This window comes from Mesoplodon densirostris, chromosome 11 (genome assembly GCF_025265405.1).
Source record: "Mesoplodon densirostris isolate mMesDen1 chromosome 11, mMesDen1 primary haplotype, whole genome shotgun sequence".
Taxonomy (NCBI): Eukaryota; Metazoa; Chordata; class Mammalia; order Artiodactyla; family Ziphiidae; genus Mesoplodon; species Mesoplodon densirostris.
In genome coordinates, this window is record NC_082671.1 from 3,394,455 (window position 1) to 3,415,249 (window position 20,795).

Sequence of the window (20,795 nt, forward strand, 5' to 3'; positions counted from 1 at the left end):
AATGGGATAATTGGGGAAAAGTTTCTTTTCAAATGTACGAACGGAGAGGGCACACAGAGTAACCCAGGGCTCAGGAGCCTCTGAGCTGTAACGTCCTTCCAAGTCATGGGAAGGAAGCAGTTACTCCTGGAGTCTAAAGGGGGTGTGATGGTCAAGTCCATGTGTCAACTTGACTGGGCCACAGGCACCAAATGTTTGGTCAAACCTCATTCTGGCTGTGACCATGAGGGTGTGCTCTGGGTGAGATGAATCATACCTCTTGGTATGATTCATAATGAAAGATACGCAGAATCCATCTGAAATTCAGCATGCCTAGGAACAATTCCCCATTGGCTTCCTCTTAGCTGGACCCCCAAGGCCCAGGGCCCCTCCGGCACCACCCAGCAGAGGGGACATCGGTCGGAGGAGAAGGTGAAATGCAGACGGACGGAGGCCTTGACCAGTGGGGCCTCCACTGTTTTCCTTTCACATGCATTAGGTGCTCATTCCATACAAGGGTTGGGGGCAGGGGAGGGGCCTGGAGCTTTCTGGAAAATGGGTCCCCAGCCTAGAACCGGGGCAGGTGAGACGTGGGGGAGGTGAGGCCACAGGCTGTGGACGTTACCTCTGACCTGGCCGAAGTCAGCGGCCTGGACACAGGAGCCAGCACAGGGCCCCCTCTGTCCCCTAGCCTCCCCGAGCCAACAGGGATGCTGACACTGACCCCCAGGATCGTTCTGAGGTTCAAGGACAGGGTCTGCCACAGCTCCTGGTAAGTCAGGGCGCTGGACACGCATCCAGGGCCAGTGTCACTGCAGAAGGGTGCTCTCCAGGGACGGGTCTGCCTCTTTAACACAGGAGGCTGTGCTCTGACCCTCGTGGGGTGAGCCAGCCCTGCCTTCTGAAACCAGGGTAATCCCGCGAAGTCATCGCCGCTGCCCTCCTCCTGCTGTCAGGCGGGGATTAGAGAGGAGGCCGGTGGATTAACCAGTTCATTCTGTCACACCTTCTCCCACCAGCCGCTCTCCTGGAAGCCTGCTGCTCAGAAGGGCAGCCCCTCTGCAGGGCAAAGAAGGGACCCACACACACACCGGGCATTGCAGCCAGGACCCGACTGGAGGTTGGGGAACCCCAGGCTTGCCCCGACCCGGAAGGCAGAAGGCTCGGGACCGTGCCAGGGATCTGGGCAGACAGGGCTCGGGGTCTGAGGCTGCTCTTTCCTCTCCCTGGCCTGACCCCAGCAGGGGCACCTTGCCCGGACCCCCCAGGGTCCACCCAGATCCCAGCTCCACCCACAGCAGGATGTCCTCCCACCAGTGGCCAGAGGCCTGGGCCTCCCTGCAGAAGACGGTGGTCACCCTGTGCCTGCTGTGCAGCACGTCCCTGTCCCCCACGTGGGGGCAGGCCAGGATTCCTCTGGAAACGTAAGCCTCAAGAGCACCCCCACCCATAAACCCTCCCCTCCCTCCCCTCCCCGGCCGACCTCAATCCTCGGCCTCCCCCAGCCTCCAGGCTCTCCCAGGGCTCGGCTGCCCGCTCCCCCTGTCTTGCTGTGAAGACCTTTTCTTCACCGGCCTCTTCTCTTCCCCAAACCTCTGCCACGTGGGGCCCTACCCTCACCCCCTGCCCAGACACCTGACAGTCCTAGGAGAACTGACCACGGGGGCCCACACTCCTCCTGGGATGGCAGGCAGTGTCCCCAGCCCGAGGGCGAGGCTCCTTCCAGGGCGATCACAGGCTGAGGCAGCTGGAGTGGGAGCTGATTTGCTGGACGTGTGACCGTCTCGGCTCCGCAAGGAAACATTAGGAAACATTCTGAGAGGGTGAAGCGGCCCTAAACCGACCGACAGCTCGTGCAGCCAGGAGCCAGGTGGATGTGCACGGTGCGGGCCGGGGGCTGTCTCCACTCCCTTTCTACACCTGCCCGCCTCCCTCCAGGCCCCAGTCCTACATCCCGTCACTAAGACCAGCTGCAGGGAAGCTATTGGTCATCCACACTTTGGTATAATTTAATGTGCGACTCTCTGGGGGTGTCTGGCCTTTAGTCCTTAGTTCTGGCGGTTCCGTTAAAGACAGTTCTGATCCGTGTGGGACTAAAGGGGCTACCTGCTCACCACACCTGAGCCCAGGAGGACAGTCAGGCTATTGCCAGCCTCGTGTCTTACAGAGGGGGATGTGCGGCCCCACGAACGCCTGGGGTTTGTGTGGAGCTGAGCTAAGCGTGGGGTTTGAGCAGCTCTGTCCCCATCGAGGGGTCCCACCTCTAGTTGTTACAGGCCTGGTGCTGCCAGGGGCTCCGCAGATGACCCTCCAGTCCACACGGTGAGGTGGGGATCGGTCTCCTGACTCTGCAGTAGAGGAAACGAGCTCAGAGAGGTCAGACGGCCACCCCACACTCACGCCGCCAGCAAATGGCAGTGCCAGACTTGAACTCGAGTCGGCCTGGCTGGGACCTCACCTCCACAGCCACTGCCAGCCTGAACTCTTCATCGTGGAGGGAGGTGTTGAGAGAATAACCCTCATCCCCGGAGCACACCCCAGCTAATAGTACAGGCAAGCTCCAGGGACAGGCTGAGTGCCGGCTAGAGATGGCTGAAGCCCAGGCCTGCGTAGAGGGGACCTGCCAAACGGGGAGCCCGAGCGTCCGCCGAGGGGAGGGCCCACGGCCACGCCCGTGTCTGCACGGCGCCCACCACCCTGCAGCCAGACCTCCCCCGGGCTCCTGATCCCTGCCCCCCAGTGAACCCTTCCCAGCCTTTCCCCACCAGAGACCGGCACCTCCCCCACGCCGTCCCCTCCCACTCAGTGCTCAGCCTCCTCTGCCTGCCCGGCTTCTCCCACCTCCCAAATCTGTGCCCACCAGGATCCCCAAAGATCTCCCTGCCCAGCGCAGTACACACCCCTGGCCCCGCCTCCTGGCCCGCTCTGGACACTCAGCTCTCCCTTTTTCTTGAGTCTCAGCGCTCTCCCGGCTCTGCCCGGGCACCCACGTTAACCTTTGTCTTCCTCTAACGCTCCTTTCCTGCCATCTGCCCCGGGAGCGCTGCTGCTCCCCGGGGTTTGTCCTGCACTCACAGACCTTCTCAGCCAGCACCCCCTCCTTGTGGGCCCGTCAGCCTCAGAACCCCAGCTCCCACCCACCCACCAGTAACCCTCAGCCCTGACTCCACCCGCTAGACCCACACACCGCGGTCGTGGGCGGATCTTCCTGAACATCCCTGGAGCTTTGAAATTCCAGATACAATACAAGGGACTTACCTGGCGGTCCAGTGGTTAAGACTTCACCTTCCAGTGCCCGGGGGTTGGGGGGGATGCGGGTTCGATGCCTCGCAGCCAAAAAACTGAAACATAAAACAGAAGCAATATTGTAACAAGGTCAATAAAGACTTTAAAAATGGTCCACATCCCCCCACCAAAAAAAAGATGCAATGTGTTGGGTGCCTTCTGGAGCTGGGCAGTTCACAGCTGCCCAAGGGCACCCAGTAGCCCTGCCACAGGGACCTCACCTCCTGCCTCTCCCAAGCTGCACGCATCACCTTCTGCCCTCCTCAACTTGTTCCCCGATCGTCCTGATAGTCTTCATTTTACTCAATAATACCAGCATCAGCTCAACCACCCAAGCTGCAGACCTGGAAGCCATTTTGCTACCGAGTCCAAGCTCGTACTGCTCGCCACACAACAGGGCAGTAAATCGAGAGACAAGTCGCTGGGGCAAAGAAATGGCGCCTCTATTTGGAAAGCCAGCAGACAGAGAGGGTGGTGGACCAGTGTCCCAAAGACCCATCTCGCCTGGGTTAGAATTCAGGCTGCTTTTTTTTTTTTTTTTTTTTTGCGGTACGCGGGCCTCTCACTGTTGTGGCCTCTCCCATTGCGGAGCACAGGCTCCGGACGCGCAGGCTCAGCGGTCATGGCTCACGGGCCCAGCCGCTCCGCGGCATGTGGGATCTTCCCGGACCAGGGCACAAACCCGCGTCCCCTGCATCGGCAGGCGGACTCTCCACCACTGCGCCACCAGGGAAGCCCCAGGCTGCTTTTATACTAAAAGTGGAGGCGGTGTGTTTGGTTGTTGCCAACTTCTTGGTGCTGGAATCCTTTGTTCTTACAGCTGTCCACAGGTCAGGTCATGATGTTTCTATAAACCTCCAACAAGGAAATTCCCTGGTGGTCCAATGGTTAGGACTTGGTGCTCTCACTGCTGTGGCCTGGGTTTAATCCCTGGTAGGAGAACTAAGATCCCCCAAGCGATGCCTCTCAGCCAAAAAAAGAAAAAAAGAAAAACCTCCAACAAGGCAAATGTTACTCTCTCTTCTGCAGCTTTTTATCTCTATATGCATGAAAAGTGTTACACCTTTAAAGGTCAGAGTCTGGAGAATGGGCTGTCCTGTATATTTCAGGCTATAGCAACATTCTTAACTTGTAGCAAAAGCAATAGAATACAAAGGTTAAAATAAAAGAAACAGATCCACTGTGGAGTCAGGTCTGTTCATCCCTGTTCCAGTTTTTGACCCCTCCAAGCTCCTCTATCCTCTCTCCCTAGAGTTCTCTGCCAAGTCTCTTTGATGGGGGAGACTCTCCCAGACTTCAACACTGAGCCAGAGGCCACCTCTGCCAGGAAGCCTTCCCTCACCACCACCACCCCTCCCCCAGCTTCGATGGTGCCCCTTCAAGCGTGGATCGTGCCCTCCGTACATGGAAGGGTGTCACTCTAACTAACAGTTCCACAAAGGCGAGGACTGGGCACGGCTCACGCCCGTGCACAATGCCCAGCACATAGTAGGGCCTCGATACTTGTCAGTTGAGTGACCAAACGAATGCTGACCTTGGCACGATCATGTGGGGAAACTCCTTTTGCTCCATCTGGAGAGGCTCAGGCACAGCCCCGCGTGGCCTCCCCCCCAACCAAGGGTGGGATCTCGGGGCACTTGTGGGGATGGGTCTCCCCATGAGGCTGCCTCGTCCTCCCTGCCCGCTGGCCCCGGCCTCTCAGACCCGGCTCAGAGCCTCGGTCTCCCTGCCTCATTGTCCCTGCGCAGGGCAACTGGGGGACGACTGGCCGAGGAGCTGCAGCTGTGTGAGTCCTCGGGGTCCCCCACCCTGCCTGGTCAACCCCGACCTCATCCCTTCTTCTCCAGCCCTCTGGGGGCGGGGTGGGGGGTAGGCTTGACTCCAGACGGTCAGCCCCGCCCCCCCGCCAAGGGTGTTGGGATCCCAGTGTAGCTGCCAAGCCTGATGGGTCCTCTAGGTCCCTGCCCTGGCCGGGAGGGACCACAGCTGCTGGTGTGTTTTCCTGGGTGTACATCAGTGTGTGTGATCGCGTGTGGGCCTGTGCCTGTGTGCATCTGTGTATATGTGTGTGTGTTATGTGTGTCCCTGCATGTTGGTGCGGGTTTGTATATGTGCATCGGTGGGTGTCTCTGCATGTAGAGACTTGCCTCCTGTGTGTGTGCATGTCTGTGTTCATCTCTGCATGTGTCTCCTTGTGTGTGCTCATGCGTGAGTGCACACACACGTACTCCCACTGTCCTGCAGAGTGAAGCTGTGGGCAGACACCTTCGGCAGGGACCTGTATGACACTGTCACCAAGTACTCGGGCTCCCTCCTGCTGCAGAAGGTCAGTGACCGCCCCCCCTCACCCTGGGGCTCCTGGGGCAGCTGGGCGTTAAGCCGTCCTGGTGGAGAAGCAGTATGTCTGGGTGTGAGGGCTCTTGGGGGTCATCTAATCCAATCCCCATTTCAGATAGGGAAACTGAGGCCCAGGGAAGGGAATGATTTGCCCAAGACACAGAGCAAGTTGGGGGCGGGGGGGCAGTACGGTCAGGTGCCCCCCCCAAGAGCATAGTGTCACCTCAGGGGCCCGGGAAGCCCACGCCTAGATGGGATCGGGGGGGGGAGATGGTGGGGTGGGGAGCAAAGGGGAGAAGAAGCAGGGGCCGGAGGACCGGACACAGGCCTGCTGCCTTGGGGCGGAGAGAGGTCGGTGGGAAGACCCTCGGACGGAGAGCCGCCCGCCCAGTGCTCGACCTGCCGCCACGGCTCCGAGCGCTGGAGAGCCACCGGGGCCCAGTGAGTCCAGCCCGGCCCTGCCTGGCCCCTGGGCAGGAGCTGAGCCGCCTGTGCACAGGCTGACGGCCGGCTTCTCACTCAGCCCCCGCAAGTTCCCGTCCCGCTGGCATCCCAACTCCCAGGCCAGTGCTGAGGATGGCGCTGCCGTCCTGCTGCGACTCGCTGAGAATCAACATTCACCATCCAAGCCTCACCGCAGCTTCAGCACCATTTTCTAAGAGCTGCGGAAAGGGGAGCCTCCGGCCCTTACGGCCGTGCTCGTCCCCCCGCCCAGGCTGGGCGCCCGCTGTCCTGACCGCACGGCCGCAGCAGCAACGCCAGCTCCCCTCGCCACCCCACACGTGCTCCCCCCACCCTGTGGCCGTTCTGGGTAAAAGCCTCACACGTGACGCATCTTACAGTTTGGGGAACCGAGTAACTCGTGCCCAGGTGGCACCCAGGACACACGGTGAGGGAGTGCCTCCCGGGGGCCCAGATGGCGACTCAGCGGCCCTCCTAATGCCCCCAGGCCCACTGGCCGAGAATCAGGCAGCACCCACCCCTGCAGCGCCTGGGGGGTACAGACACCACGAGCCTCACAGCCCCTGCACTGGCTGTGTGACCTCGGTCAGGTTCACGACCTCTCTGGGCCTCAGCCTCCCTCTGAAGGATGCGAAGCAGAGGACATCGGATAAGCGGCGTCTCCTGTCGGTTGTTGGGGGAGGTCCCGGCCCCAGTGTGAATGCGCCGGGGGGAGGGCAGAGGCCGCCGGCAGCCAGGGAGGGACGTCCGGGTGCAAGACGACAGGCGCGTGTCTCTCCACGTCCCCTGAACAGAAATACAAGGACGTGGAGGCCAGTCTGAAGATCAAGGAGGTGGATGGCTTGGAGCTGGTGAGGAAGTCCGCGGAGGACATGGAGGCCATGCTCCGCAGGAAGGTGGCGGCCGTGCAGGTGCTCAGGCCTGCGGGCTGGGGGTCTGCCTGCCCCGGACACGGAGCCCCTTACCCGAGCCCGCCTACACCACCTTCTCCTGCCTCGTAGCCCATGAGCCACAAGACCCTTGTAAAGGACGGGGTGGGGGGCAAGGGGAGAGAGGGGAGGCCCGGGCGGGCACCCTGCCTTAGGGAACAGCATCCAGGGCTGGAGATCATACAGAGTACTTTCACTGCACTAAGAAATCCTGTTTGCCGGCTACTCATCCTTCCCTCCCCACAAACCCCTGGCAACCACTGACCTTTGTACTGTGTCCCTAGCCTCACCTTCCCCACAATGTCATGTAGCTGGAAGGACTCAGTGTGTCACCTTTCAGACTGGCTTCTTGTCCCCCATGACGTGCACCTGCCTTCGGGCTACTGTGACTAGTGACGCTGTGCGCATTCGTGCGCAGGTGCTGGTCCGAGAGTCTGTCCCCAGTTCTCGCGGGTGGACCCTGGAAGTGGACCTTACGGGGCCCCTGGCCTCCTTCCCGTACTGACTCTCCCCTTCCCATCCCGGCCCGCAGAATCTGGTCGAGGCTGCTGAGGAGGCCGACCTGAACCACGAATTCAACAAGTCCCTGGTGGTGAGTCCTCCCGCTCCCACAGCCCTGGGAGGTATGGTGACTAATGTCCCAGCGCCCCGGGGGCTGGGGTCACCTGAGGATGGGACATGGGGTGGGAATTGCATAGGCCCGGCTCTATCTTTCAACGTGCACAGGTTTGTATGAGCTGTAGAGGTTTGATTCTGAACCGCTGTGAGTATTTGAGGAGACATTTATGGCTGGCCGGAGGCCAGGCTGCAGGCCTTCTCTTCAGAGGGAACCCCCCTGCAGGGACCCCCATTTTGTCCCCCAGGAGCCCTCCCCCTCCTGCAAGATCTCGGGGTGCTGGCCAGGCTGCCTCCGTCTGTCCACCTCTCCCTGAATCTGTGTCCGCCTGTCAGTCTCCAACGCTGGCTGCGTTCACATACACCAAAGTGGGGACTGAAGCCGTAATCTAGACAGTTTACACCAAAACCCAGAAGAATCAACCATCCGATCCAATGTCTGGTTGGATATTTGCCCCAAATCAGTGATCATGGCCGGAATCCTCCGCCAGTGTGGACGTGGCGGTCAGTCTGTCCGATATCCATCACGTGTGACGTGCTCTCTCTCCCCTTCCCCTCCCCGGCCCCCCCGCCCTCCCGTCTTCTCGGCGTCGCCCTAGTTTGACTATTACAACTCTGCCCTCATCAATGAGAAAGACGCGAGCGGCGCCTACGTGGAGCTGGGGGCCCAGTTCGTCCTGGAGGCCAACGCGCACTTCAGCAACCTGCTGGTGAACACGTCCCTGAGCAGCGTGCAGCTGCCCACCAATGTCTACAACAAAGGTGCCTGCCGGACCCCAGCCCGCAGCCCCGGCCGGAGCAAACGGGGGTCCCTGGGGAGGGGGAGGAGGAGTGTGGGTGTGGACAGCAGTCGTGGGTGGCGTCGCTGCAGGCTGTGGGCACACGCGTGTGTGTGTGCGCGTGTGTGCACGTGTGTTCCGCGGGGGAAGACTGATCTCGTTTCCCCTGCACTTCCTCCTATAATCTCACCCTTCAGACCCGGATATTTTGAATGGAATCTACATGTCCGAAGCCTTGAACCCTGTCTTTGTGGAGAACTTCCAGAGAGACCCGACGCTGACCTGGCAGTACTTTGGCAGCTCGACAGGGTTCTTCCGCATCTACCCAGGTGAGGCCGCTGGGAGGCATCTCCACGGTCCTCGGGGCTCCGTCTCTGGGAACAAGGCGACGGAGGCACTGGAGATGGACCCTGGTCCCAAAGCACCTCCCACCCCACCTCCGTCCCCTTCACAACCTGATAAGCACACTTTCAAGCTGATGAAGGAATCAACAAATGACGCCTCGGTAAGCAGCCAATCAATGCCCGCCTGGACTCTCGTCCTGTGAGAAGCACGTGGAGGTGGAGAGGAGGGCAAAGCCATTCCGGTCTTCAGAGGGCTGCGTCCTCCCCGGAGAAGCCGGGCAGAGCCACTCGTTCAGCAGCAGGGAAGGAAGTGCCACAGGCTAGCGGCCAACCCAGCAGGCAGCGGGGAAAGCCCCCTTGTCTACCAACGAGCAGAAAACAGAAGCCCCTTCCACGGGGCCTCCAAGAGCTCTGCCTTCTTTTATTTCTCATTTAAAATAATTCACCACCACAGCTCATGCCCACTCTTCTTATTTTAGCCCCCTGTCCAGAAAGCCTTAATATTGCCCTGTTTTCTGAGATAGGAACCGGAAGGTGTTACTGGCCAGGGTCCTTGACCTCCTCAATCGATAGAAATTGACGAGAGGCCAGACAAGAAAGTCAGACAAGGCTTTACTGGGGCCCCTGCTGCCGCAGACAGAGTGACAACAAACAACAGGTTCCCCGGCTCACTCCCTGGGGGGGTGTAGGGGCGAGGCGAGCTGGTTCCTTATATGGGATGAGGGTAGGGGTGTGTCCAGGGGTCCAGCTGGACGGGCGGCTTAGGTGCTTTGCCCACCCCTTTCTGGTGTTGAGTGCAGGGGGCATGCCCAGTACCCTGCTTTTGCTCCCGGCCCTTCAGAAGTGGCAGTTGGGGTTTTTTTGGTCTTTTTGTATCGTGTTGTCCATAATTTGCCCCAGCTCCGCAGGCATGCAGGTATTTTTAGTCCCTCATAGTTTCTTTGTATTCTGTTGCTGGGGGAGACGTCTGTCCAGGTACAAGCGCTGCAGCAGAGGGTCCCAGGTGCCAGGTCCCAGCCTGTCTCAAAGGGTCCTGAGGACAGCCATGTGTGTCCCCTGGACCTCTCTTAGGAGGAATACAAAGCGACCTCAGGGCTCACCGGTTCCCCTCAGTGGCACCTCTTGTCTCTGCCCAAATCCACAACGAGCCATTTGGTTCTTTTTCTGCTCTCTGGAGTCTTGATGAACAAGTTCATCCCTCTTCCACGGAACAGCCCTTCAGATGCTTGAAGACAACACCCATGTCCCTCAAGCCTCCCCCAGGGTGGAAATCCTGCCCCATCAGGGCTTCCAGAGCCATCAACTTGTGAGCAGACATAAAACTTGCCCATTTTTAAACCAGGTTGTCACTGCTGTTGCTGAGTTGCAGGAGTTCTCTCTACATTCTGGATATTTCCTCCCATTCTATGGGTTGCCTTTGCACTCTGTTGACCGTGTCCTTTGATACACAGAAGTTATTGCCTGTGCTTTCTGGTGTTAGGGTAGTATTTTAGTTATTGTTTGCTTCTAAATATTTTTGTATTCCCCTGTGATTTCTTCTTTGATATTTCAGTTATTTAACAGTGTGCTTTTTAAATTTCCAAATACATAGGGATTTTATATTTATCTTTTTATTATAAATTCCTAGTTCAGTTGCTTTGCAGTCAGAGGACACAGTGTATGTGGTACTGATTATATGAAATTAGCTGGGATTTAGTTTAGTAGCCTAGTATGTCATCGAGTTTTGTAAATATTCTATGTGTGCTTGAGCAGAATATGTGTGCTTTAATTGTTGGATGAAAAATTCTGCTTACATCATTAGATCAGGCTTGTTAATCGTATTGTTTAGATTTTCTATGTCTTTGCTGATGTTATGTCTGCTTGACTCTTGTTAGCCCTTATGACACTTTTTATTTTAAGTCTGTTTTGTCTGGTATTCATAGACTGATACCACTATGTTCTCAGTTGGTATTTGCCAGACATACATATTTTTTTCCATCCTTTTACTTCCAATCTTCTATGTCATTTTGTTTTAGCCATATCTCTTGAAAATAGCTTACAGCTTTTTAATTTTTATGCAAACTGACAATCTCTTTTACCATTTCACAAGTTAAGCACATTTCCATGTATTATGTTGATATATTTGGACATGCTGTTATGTTATTTTTTAAATTTCTACTTGTCCCTCTAGTTTTATGTTTCCTTTTTTCATCTTTTTTAATGATTTATCTTTTTTGATAAATCTCCCCTACCCCCTTACTTCTCTTTTTTCTGTCAGTTTGGAACTTATTCCTCTGTTCCCATTCTTTTAGTAATTAGACCTATTTTATCAAGCTTTTTTTTTTTTTTTTTTTTTTTTTTTTTTGCAGTACGCGGGCCTCTCACTGTTGTGGCCTCTCCCATTGCGGAGCACAGGCTCCAGATGCGCAGGCTCAGCGGCCATGGCTCACGGGCCCACCGCTCTGCGGCATGTGGGATCTTCCCGGACCGGGGCACGAACCCGTGTCCCCTGCATCGGCAGGCGGACTCTCAACCACTGTGCCACCAGGGAAGCCCGCAAGCATTTTTAACATGAGATATAACAATTAAAATAATATTTTCACCCTCCTTGCAGTCATAAAAGGACTTTAGAACTCTCCCACTTGCACCTCCGCCTCCCCACCCTGACTTATTTTCATCTAATGTTTCCCTGTTTTTATCCCCACAAATTAGATACTCTCACTGTTATTTGATACAGACATCCCTTGTTTGTGTTCCCAGGCGCTCTCTCTAGATTCTGGGAAAGCAAGACCATAGCAATGAACATCACTCCCACGAGACTCCTAGGCGAGCAAAGCTTTTTTATCGAAAGGAGAACTGGTGCACCAGGGAGAAGGAGGGAAGGTGCCAGCTCCCTGAGGACTCCTAGGGAAGGGGGTTAAAGGCCATGCCGGGGAGGGGTGCAGGAGCCTGATCAGTTCGTGCTCAATTCTCGGATTGGTTGGCATCAGAGTGAGGTTTCGAACCTCATCCATCTGGTTTCAGCCAGTCTGGGGTCCATGTGCCTGCGGTCAGCAGTTTTCATCGGTGGTGTCTGCTTCCTGCAGACACGACTTAGGAAGGTGTGCAGGCCTTTCTCTGTGTCTCTCAGGGAACTGGGAGTTCGGTGACTCTGCTCGGTGGGGGGTTATCGGCCGCTCTGTCCTTCGGAAATCACGTACTTACATCGGTGCCGCAGAGACAGAGCCCAGCTCTGACGCCTGTGGGTCTCCGTTCGCCGAGCGCTTTGCTTCACGGGGCCCGTGCAGCCCTCTTGCTCGAGGCCACCCCTCGGTCCTTTTCCACAACGCCCACGCTCTCGTCTCCCCGTCTCAGCAGCGCCCGTCATCCTGGGAGGAGCATCTCATGGTTCTTGCCTCGGCTGCCTCTCACCCACCGGGGCCTGCTTCTAACGCACGTGGTGACCTTGGCTTGTGGGGCCCGACTTGGGAAAGCTTCCCTCGAGAGGGTTGACCTCTGTTTCTGCTCGGGGTTGAGGGCACCCCACCCGGGACCACCAAAGCCCTCTTCTAAGGTTTTGGTTCAGAGCCAAGAACTTCCGCCTCAGCTGCCCCTCTCCGTTGCTGTACCGGGAATCCGTGTCAGACCCGCCAGGCACTGGGAAGGCCTGACCTTGAGGAGCTTAGTCTTGTAGCCAAATCACCTCCCCTTGCGGCTAACAGCAAGGGCGTGAGCACCAACAGCTGATCCTGCCTGGAGGCAGGTGGGCTGCAGCTCAGAGCCCGGCTCTCGCCTGCCCTGTCCACGCTCTGCTGGATGGCAATGATGCTAAATAAAAGTCACACCCCTGGGCCTCCCCGTCTAGTCTGATGGGAAGTTTAGCCTCACCGATGAGTCCCAGGAGCCACTTGGCTGGGTCGGGGGGCGGGGTCCTTCCTATGAAGTTAACCCAACTCTGGATCGGGCCGCTGGGAGGTGAGTGTCCCTCTGAGAGCCGGCCTCCCTCCTTGCTGCAGCGTCAGTTCACAGGGGCTGACCTACTGCCCTGGGGGTCCTGGCCACGCCGGGTGTCAGCACCCAGCCAGAAGCTCTGGAGCAGCCTCTCTGAGCTAGCGAAGACACCAGACTCTCTTTCCCCAGGCATCAAATGGACGCCTGATGAGAACGGGGTCATCACCTTCGACTGCCGGAACCGCGGCTGGTAAGCGTCCCTGGGGCGAGGCCTCGGGGCCCAGCATCTTTCTGTAGCCTCGGGTGTTGCCTCGCTCTCCTGCCCTGAGCCCACCCCAGGGCCGCAGGTGTAGAACTAATCCAACACAGGAGAAGAAGAGTGTCCTTCTGCGTCCCTCTCCTCCCACCCCGTCCCCCACAGCTGCTCTCGCCAGCCCTGACCACATCTGTCTTCCCTGCCCCACACCTCCTCCCAGGGCTCTGAGCTGTCTTCGCACCAACCCTCAGCCAGGCCCTCCCCTGCTTCCTCACCCCTCCTCTGGCAGATCTGTAACCCAGTCTGAGGAGGCATCCAGCTCCCTCCCTTCCCACAGCCAGCACCCCGGGACCAGGGCTGGCCCGAAACAAAGAGGACAAGGGTCACCATGAACACTTGACCATTCGATGGGCACAGTCCCAGCCACTACACCTGACGTGGCTTCAGAACTGAGTGGCTCTGGACCTGAGAAACCCTGGGCATTGACCTGAGCTTTGAGCCAGAGTCTGAGTGGAAATCAGGGAGACCCGGTCGGCGGCGGGTTTGGCTCCAGCTCTCCCACCGTCGGCCTGTCCCTTCCTTTCTGCTAAAGGTACATACAAGCCGCCACGTCCCCGAAGGACATCGTGATCGTGGTGGACACGAGCGGCAGCATGAAGGGGCTGCGGCTGACCATCGCCAAGCACACGGTCTCCACCATCCTGGACACACTGGGGGAGAACGACTTCGTAAACATCATCTCGGTAAAGTCGCCTTCCCGTTCCAGAAAACCCGTCCTCTGCCTGCACCAGAATGACCTGTACTTACGGTCACCTGATGCTACGTGCTGTGAAGGACCCTCTCCCCTGAAGCTGGGGCTCCCCACCCAAGACAGGCTTCCAGGCGTCTACAGTTTCTGAAATTACGTGGGAAATGCGTATGTCCGTTTCTCGGAGTTGGTAGATTTACTCAGGTTCTCAGACGAGGCTGGGGTCCAGGCCAGAAGAAGGGTTATCTGAGTAGATCCCTAACTCAGCCCCGCCCATGCGCCCTTGCCTGGCGCCCCCGAGGGAGAAGCCTCCTGCATCTGCAGGATGGGTGATCCCAGGGTCCTACTTCCTTCCTTCCCAAATCCAGGCAGGTCGGGAGGAGGGGCCCGCAGCCCCTGCTCCTGTTTTCACAGCGACTCTCCTGAGGGTCGCTCCACCTGCCCCCAAACGGTGATGACGTAGAAGGAAACGGGAGAGGAGAGTCAGGTAACTCCTGGTCTCCGTGAGCCCCAGGGATGGACGGCACCCAGCTGGCCTCCTGGGAAGATGCCAAGGGCCAGGATTTGAGGGCGAACGTTTAGAGTTAAGGCCCTACTGTTCCCTCCCCTCTACTCAGAGAAAATTGCCAAAAACCTGGGGTCCCTCAAGATCGTATCACACAGGGGCCCGGGTGGCCCCACCCCTGGCCCGCCGTGAGTTGCGAGCTCCGTCACTGGGCCCTGACCTTCCAAACTGATCTTGTGTGTTCTGCCCTCTGCAGTACAGCGACTACATCCATTACATCGAGCCTTGTTTCAAAGGGATCCTGGTCCAGGCGGGTCGGGACAACCGAGAGGTGAGTGTACCTGGCGCTGGTCCAGCATTGCCATCCAGGGGCGAGGGTGGCCTTACACCCAGCCACTCACACCCTCTCAGCTTATCCTGGGGACATCTGAGAAACATCTGCTGCAGGGGTCCAGTCATGAAAGTAGGGGATGGGTCCTGCAATCTTGTTCTTCTGGGCCAATAACTCTGCACAGCCTCTGAAAGTACGACCAAAGGGGAAGGTTCCCTGGTCCACTGACTGGCTGACCCTCCCCTATCCTCTTACCCGGGACAGCACTTCAAACAGCTGGTGGACAAGCTGATGGTCAAAGGCGTGGGGGACGTGGGCCGAGCCCTCGATGAGGCCTTCCAGATCCTGCAGCAGGTATGGCAGCTGGCGGAGCAGGGGCGCTGGGGCGGTGAGGGGAGATGGGGAGTCACGGCCACGTCCTCCATGCAGTTCCAAGAGGCCAGGCAAGGGAGCCTGTGCAACCAGGCCATCATGCTGATCACCGATGGGGCCGTGGAGGACTACAAGCCAGTGCTGGAGAAATACAACTGGCCGCACCGCAAGGTTCCTCCCTGGGCGGGGGGCTGGGGGCCGGGGGGAGTGCCTCCTTCTGCAGTGTCCACGTGCCCCACCCCGTGAGCCCCAGGATGATGTCCCCACATCAGGGTGACGCCAGAGGCCCCGAGTGGGGGCACGGTAGAGACGGAAGACTGCCGGCCGTGAGCCCCGCCGGGCAAGCCTCCACGCCGGGCGGGCATCCCCGCGAGCCTGGGCCTCGGGCCCTTCCTGATACAAAGGAGTGAAAGTGCAGAATCCAGAGACCCGGCCCCAGATTCAGACACAGACACGGTCAGGCCCCTCGTGGCCGGGATTCTGCTGAGTCCGGTGTGTCTCGTCCACCAGGTCCGGGTCTTCACTTACCTGATCGGGAAGGAAGTACGTTTTGCTGACCGCTTGCAGTGGATCGCGTGCAACAACAAAGGTGGGTGACACCACGTGAGGCAGGGTGTCTGGCGGCCTCACGTGAGCGCAGGTGGGGGGGCGTCCCCGGCCCCCGCAGGTGCTGGGCCGGGCCTCCCACAAAGGGACCCAGAGCCAAGGTGACGGCACCCGCCCCCTTCCTGCTGAGACAAAGCAAGACCCATGTCGATGGCCCCCTGCGGGCTCTCACCCCCACGACACCTCCCCAGCGCGCCTGGAGGCGGTGACTCCAGGTCTGCTGTCCCTGCAAATAAGCCTTATCCAGACCGCCACGCGGAAAACCATGCAGACATGGGCCCGACCTGTCAATGTCAGTCGTCTCTGATGTCCAGCCTCCGTTCCTGCTGCTGCAGATGAAGCCCGTGTGCTCTGTTTCTGCTCCAGACAAAAGGCAGAGGCCGTCGTTTTCTTTAGATTAATGTTTTGTGTGTGGCAGCCCTCACCTGTCTCTGGCCAGAACCCAAGACCCGGGCCTCGAGGTGCCGACTCGGGTTCCTCAATCCCAGCAGGACGTCCGAGAATGTACTGGGGGCTGCTGACTCTCCCGGCCCTAGGGGGTCGACGTGGTCAGGAAGGCCTGGTCCAGTCCGGGAGGCGCACACATGAGCATCTGTGAAGGGACCATCTGCACCGCGCTGAGGGGCAGAGGGGCACAGGCTGCCCAGGGTGCTGGGCGAGGGGAGAGCCCTCCCGCGTTTGGGGGGTCCGGGCGGGCCTCCTGAAGGACAGGGTTCTAAGGTGAGACAGAAAGAAGTGGTAGGAGTGAGTCAGATGCAGAGAGCGGGAAAGGGTGTTCTGGGCCGAGGGAAGAGCATGGTCAAAGGGTCCGAGACAAGAGGCACCCTGGGAATGAAAGCTGTCCCATTCCCCAGAGCTGGCGACGGTGTTCTGTGGGAGGTGACGAGCAGTCACGTGATAAATCGTCACAGCCTTGTTTTTTTTTTTTTTTTTTTTTTTTGCGGTACGCGGGCCTCTCACTGTTGTGGCCTCTCCCGTTGCGGAGCACAGGCTCCGGACCCACAGGCTCAGCGGCCATGGCTCACAGGCCCAGCCGCTCCGCGACATGTGGGATCTTCCCGGACCGGGGCATGAACCCGTGTCCCCTGCATCGGCAGGAGGACTCTCAACCACTGCACCACCAGGGAAGCCCGGCCTTTGCTCCTTTAAATACCGCCTCAGCTGCAGCCCCCTCCCCGTAACTGAGGGACGACAGCAGTCAGGGAAAGGTGGGGCTCTCAGAAAACAGACCCGGGACAGAGCTGCCTGCAGGCACCCCTGAGGACAGCCCTGTGGGGAGTGAGGGGTGGCCTCGCACCCTGAGTTGAGGCCCTGCTGCTCCTGGTACAGCTCTGGTGCTTGGGCAGGGGGAGCCTCAAGGTTCTCCCAAGTCCAGGCAGGGCCAGGCCTTCGTGTCCCCGCAGCACCACTGGCCTCGGGCTGCCCTGGGCAGCATTGGGAAAAGTGGTGCCTAGTGGCCCAGGGCAGCTCCCAGCCAGGGGCCCGGCTGAGAGCTGTCGGCGGCTAGGGGTTGTGCAGGCCCTGCATCCACAGCCATACGCCCCCTCCCCTCCACAGGCTACTACACACAGATCTCCACTCTGGCGGATGCCCAGGAGAACGTGATGGAATACCTGCATGTGATCAGCCGGCCCATGGTCATCAACCACGACCATGACATCACCTGGACGGAAGCCTACATGGACAACAAGGTGGGGCCCCCAGGGAGTGAGAGGTGACTCCTGGGTTGGGAGTGGGGTGGGCAGACCACGTCCTGGAGAGACACTGGGGGAGCCACATCTTGGCCCGGGAGCCCCGGAAGCAGACCCCCCCAGGGCCGCCCCCCATGGACAGAGCCGTCTGCTGCAGACTCATCCCTCCCTTTTCCCATCTTCCTCACCTGCTCTGGGAAGAAAGGGCACCAACCAGTGGTTCAGGACACGACAGCTTAACCGGCGGCCTCCCTCGGGGCCCGAGTTTCCAACTAGACCTCCTGTAGCTCTCCCCCATGCAGGACCAGACACGGAAGGTAGACAGTCAGATGCGATGTCGGGGAAGGGGACCTTCCTGACACTCCTCAGACCCAACACAGACGCAGAGCCCTGCTCCAGCAGCGTCGTAGCAGGTTGGGATTAAGAAAGATCTGGAAATAGTGGCTTCGATAGGAGAGAAGTGTGTTTCCCCCTCACGTAAAAGAAGCCTAGAGGTGGATGACGAGCCCCCTGGCCCCTTGTCGCTGCCCCCTGCCCCCTGCCATCCCTGGGGTCCACGTAGTCCAAGCGGCTAGTGGGGCTCAGGACGACTGTGGACAAATTCTAGGCTTCAGGTGGAGGAAGGGAGGGGGGCATACGCCACCTTTAAGAGAAATGTCCAGGGAGTCTCACCTGACACTTAATCTGGCATCTCAGTGACCAGAACTTGTCCCCTGTTGACTCCTCGGCCTGTCCTCTTGCTGTCTGAGCCTTTGTTTCTGGGCTCATGCACAGATGGGCTGGTCCCATGGGTGCACCCTCATCCTTGGCATGGCCGAGACCAGAGGCCTGGGTGAGCCTGGGTGTGCTCAGGGGCTGGGTCGCATACTCAGGGCTCTGGGACCTGCTCCGGCTTAGGGCTTCATTCGCTAAGTGACGTCAGCCCGCTCCCCTGTCCGGCCTTCCCCGCTCCAGCCTTTCCCCCAGCTGTCTTCATGCAGAGAAGGGAAGCCTCCTTGGGGATTTCTTCCTCCCCTTGGAAGGCGCCCCTGAGCTGTGGTTGAAGTGGTGACTTGGGTCCCCAATCTGTGGACACTGCTCTTCGCTCGCCCCCCCTGACAGCTCTCTGCCCGCAGGCGCAGAGCCTGGCGCTGGTGACCACCGTGGCCATGCCTGTCTTCAGCAAGAAGAACGAGACAGTAAGTGGGTGCTCGTGAGCGGCTGCCCGGCTTAGAGCTCCGGCCGCTGCCTGGCGTCTTCAGACCTGTGGCTCTTGACGTGGCATCAGAGCCGCCTTGGGAGGGCTTAAGTTCAGGTTCCAGGCCCTGTGCCCAAGTAGCCACGTCAGAATCTCTGGGTCGGGAGGGCATGCGGCAGGGTCCGCACCTCCCGAAGCTGCCCCGTGATTCTGTTCATGCAGCCTGGCGCTGACCCGCTGCTCTGGACTTGGGACCCTGGCTTGGGGATCAGGGCCAGAGGGGTCACCTGCCAGGCTTCCAGCAAAAGCGCACTGAACCTGCCAGTGTGGGCAGGCCCTGGCTTGTTCGTAAAGGCTCTGGTGGGGGAGTGTGAGAGCCGTCCATTCTCTACCTGGGAATATTTCCTCACGGGCCCTGGGTGTTTCAGGGCCCCCCTAGATGAAGGGCCCTTGGATCCCAGTACTTCAGCCTCTCCTATGAAAGTTCATGTTTCATTCAACTTTGTATTTCATTTAAATATTACAACGTAACTATTAATACTGGACATTAATCTTCCCAGCGGCTGAGATTACTCCTGGGGCCTCTTTTAGTAGGTTCTAGATTTTTATTCTAGGGAGCTCTGCCTAAAATCTAACTGCAGAGCAAAGACCACCTTAGGTCCAAGTGGCTTCCTCTTCTGGGCTCTGGAAAGGCCGTGGGTTCAGTTTGGCCTCGTGCATGGGAAGCCTGGTCCCCCCTGAAGCTGGCATTTCCTTCCAGCGATCCCACGGCATCCTCCTGGGTGTGGTGGGCTCTGACGTGGCCCTGAGAGAGCTGATGAAGCTGGTGCCCCAGTACAAGGTGAGCCTGGATCAGGCCCCCAGGTAGGGTCACAGGCCCCCCGGGAGCCACCCCACCAGGCTCCGGAGGCTTCCTGCAGGCAGTGCAGCCAAGCCCACAGCTGGGACGGGGCCTGCAGCCGCCCCTTAGCCCCACCCCGATGTCACACCCCCAGACACCCTATTCCCCCTCCCCAGATACCCCACCCCCAGACATCCCCCCCATCCTGCCCCCCACATCCCACCCCCGGACATCCCGCCCTTAGAGACGTTTGGGCACAGAGCAGGGGAACCGAAACTTGGGGCCCTGGGACGCTTGGTCACAGCAGCTGCGACGTGCTCTGTGGCCTTCGGCACCTCTGTCCCGCCCTGGTCCTCCTGCCCACCACGCAGCCCCATCTGGGGAGGAGCGAGGTTGTGTAATCAAAGCCCCAGAGCAGCGGTGGGAAGGAGGCAGGTGGTGACGTGCGTTGTTATGGTCGCTGCCAACTGTAGCATCTGGAGCAGAATTCAGAGTGAGCGGCTGGAAGCTGCCCAGCTCGTCCATACTCTCCGCCCGAGAAACGGGGCTGTGAGAGGCGGTCTTCCCGCCTGTTGCCCCGCCCCCTGCCCGGCCCCAGTCCTCCTGCACAAAACCCTCTGACCCCCTCCATCCCTGTCTTTCTAGCTCGGGGTGCACGGCTATGCCTTTCTGAGCACTAACAATGGCTACATCCTCTCACACCCTGACCTTCGACCCCTGGTAGGTACCGATCCTATTTGCCTTGGGGGTCTTAACTGTACGGGATTTGGGGGTAGTTCATAAAGACAGTTAAAACACTGAACACGCATTCAGCTCCATTTAAGAACCCGATAGACTACAAGAAAAAAGTTAAGTCATGGTCCCTGTTTTCAAACTGTTTATGATCTAGCAGGAGAGACAAGGCAGAAATACACGAACCGGTAGCAGCCAGTCTCCAGGGAGCCTGTCCTGAGTGTGCAGTGTCCCTGGAGGACCCGTCCCCTTCCCCGTTGTCACCCCCTCAGTCACCCCACGCTCTGTCTTGGAGTCTGACCGTGTGTCCCCAGATCGCCAGGGGCCACCTGAAGGGCGTGAGCGCCGAGTTAACGCTGCACATGACGGGAGGCATCTCCCAAGAGGTGGGGAGCAGAGGTGGGGCTGCCCGGGGACGTGTTCCCGAGGGCTCCTGCCCCCTTGCAGCTCCCTCCACCCCAAGGCGGGGCCTCATGGCATGTCCACCTGCGTTCAGAGGAGCAGCCGAGGCCAGGAGAGAAAGCAGCAGCTTTTATCTAAGGTTCTGCCTCCCCGGCCGGGGGCGTCCCCGAGGCCTCCATCCGTGGCAGTAGTGGCCACATCTCCCAGTGTGGTTGTTGGGAAGCGGCGTCCCAGCGACGTCGCGACCCCTCCCCTCCACCAGGCTCCTCTGGAGTCAAGGCTGACACTGAGGACAGCAGCACCGAGGGCGCCTTTCCGAGCGTCTCCTGCCCAGGTGCCAGGGAGGGACCAGCCTAAGCCACACTGCTGTCCGTTCGGGTCAGACAGACGCTGAGCGACCAAAGGCACTGATCGAGCTACATAAGGAAACGCTAGGGGTTCGGAGTGGAGAGAGATCAGGGACGCTGGAGACCACTCCTTCTTCCCAGTTCGGTC

The 20,795-nt window shown here is 58.9% G+C and overlaps 1 protein-coding gene across 1 annotated transcript in view; it reads left to right on the top strand.

Annotated features, from left to right (window-relative positions):
- Nucleotides 1-223: 223 nt before the first annotated feature.
- Nucleotides 224-20,795, top strand: part of CACNA2D4 (calcium voltage-gated channel auxiliary subunit alpha2delta 4) — an 89,645-nt gene continuing 69,073 nt past the window's right edge. The window contains exons 1-18 of the mRNA XM_060113350.1: nt 224-240; nt 671-751; nt 1,248-1,403; nt 5,509-5,590; nt 6,858-6,974; nt 7,525-7,584; nt 8,207-8,369; nt 8,584-8,715; nt 12,829-12,889; nt 13,488-13,638; nt 14,405-14,479; nt 14,744-14,833; nt 14,909-15,022; nt 15,362-15,440; nt 17,015-17,164; nt 18,250-18,326; nt 19,086-19,166; nt 19,812-19,886. Of these exons, the coding sequence (XP_059969333.1) occupies nt 224-240; nt 671-751; nt 1,248-1,403; nt 5,509-5,590; nt 6,858-6,974; nt 7,525-7,584; nt 8,207-8,369; nt 8,584-8,715; nt 12,829-12,889; nt 13,488-13,638; nt 14,405-14,479; nt 14,744-14,833; nt 14,909-15,022; nt 15,362-15,440; nt 17,015-17,164; nt 18,250-18,326; nt 19,086-19,166; nt 19,812-19,886 (1,761 nt within the window). The remainder of the gene's footprint in view (nt 241-670; nt 752-1,247; nt 1,404-5,508; nt 5,591-6,857; nt 6,975-7,524; nt 7,585-8,206; nt 8,370-8,583; nt 8,716-12,828; nt 12,890-13,487; nt 13,639-14,404; nt 14,480-14,743; nt 14,834-14,908; nt 15,023-15,361; nt 15,441-17,014; nt 17,165-18,249; nt 18,327-19,085; nt 19,167-19,811; nt 19,887-20,795) is intronic.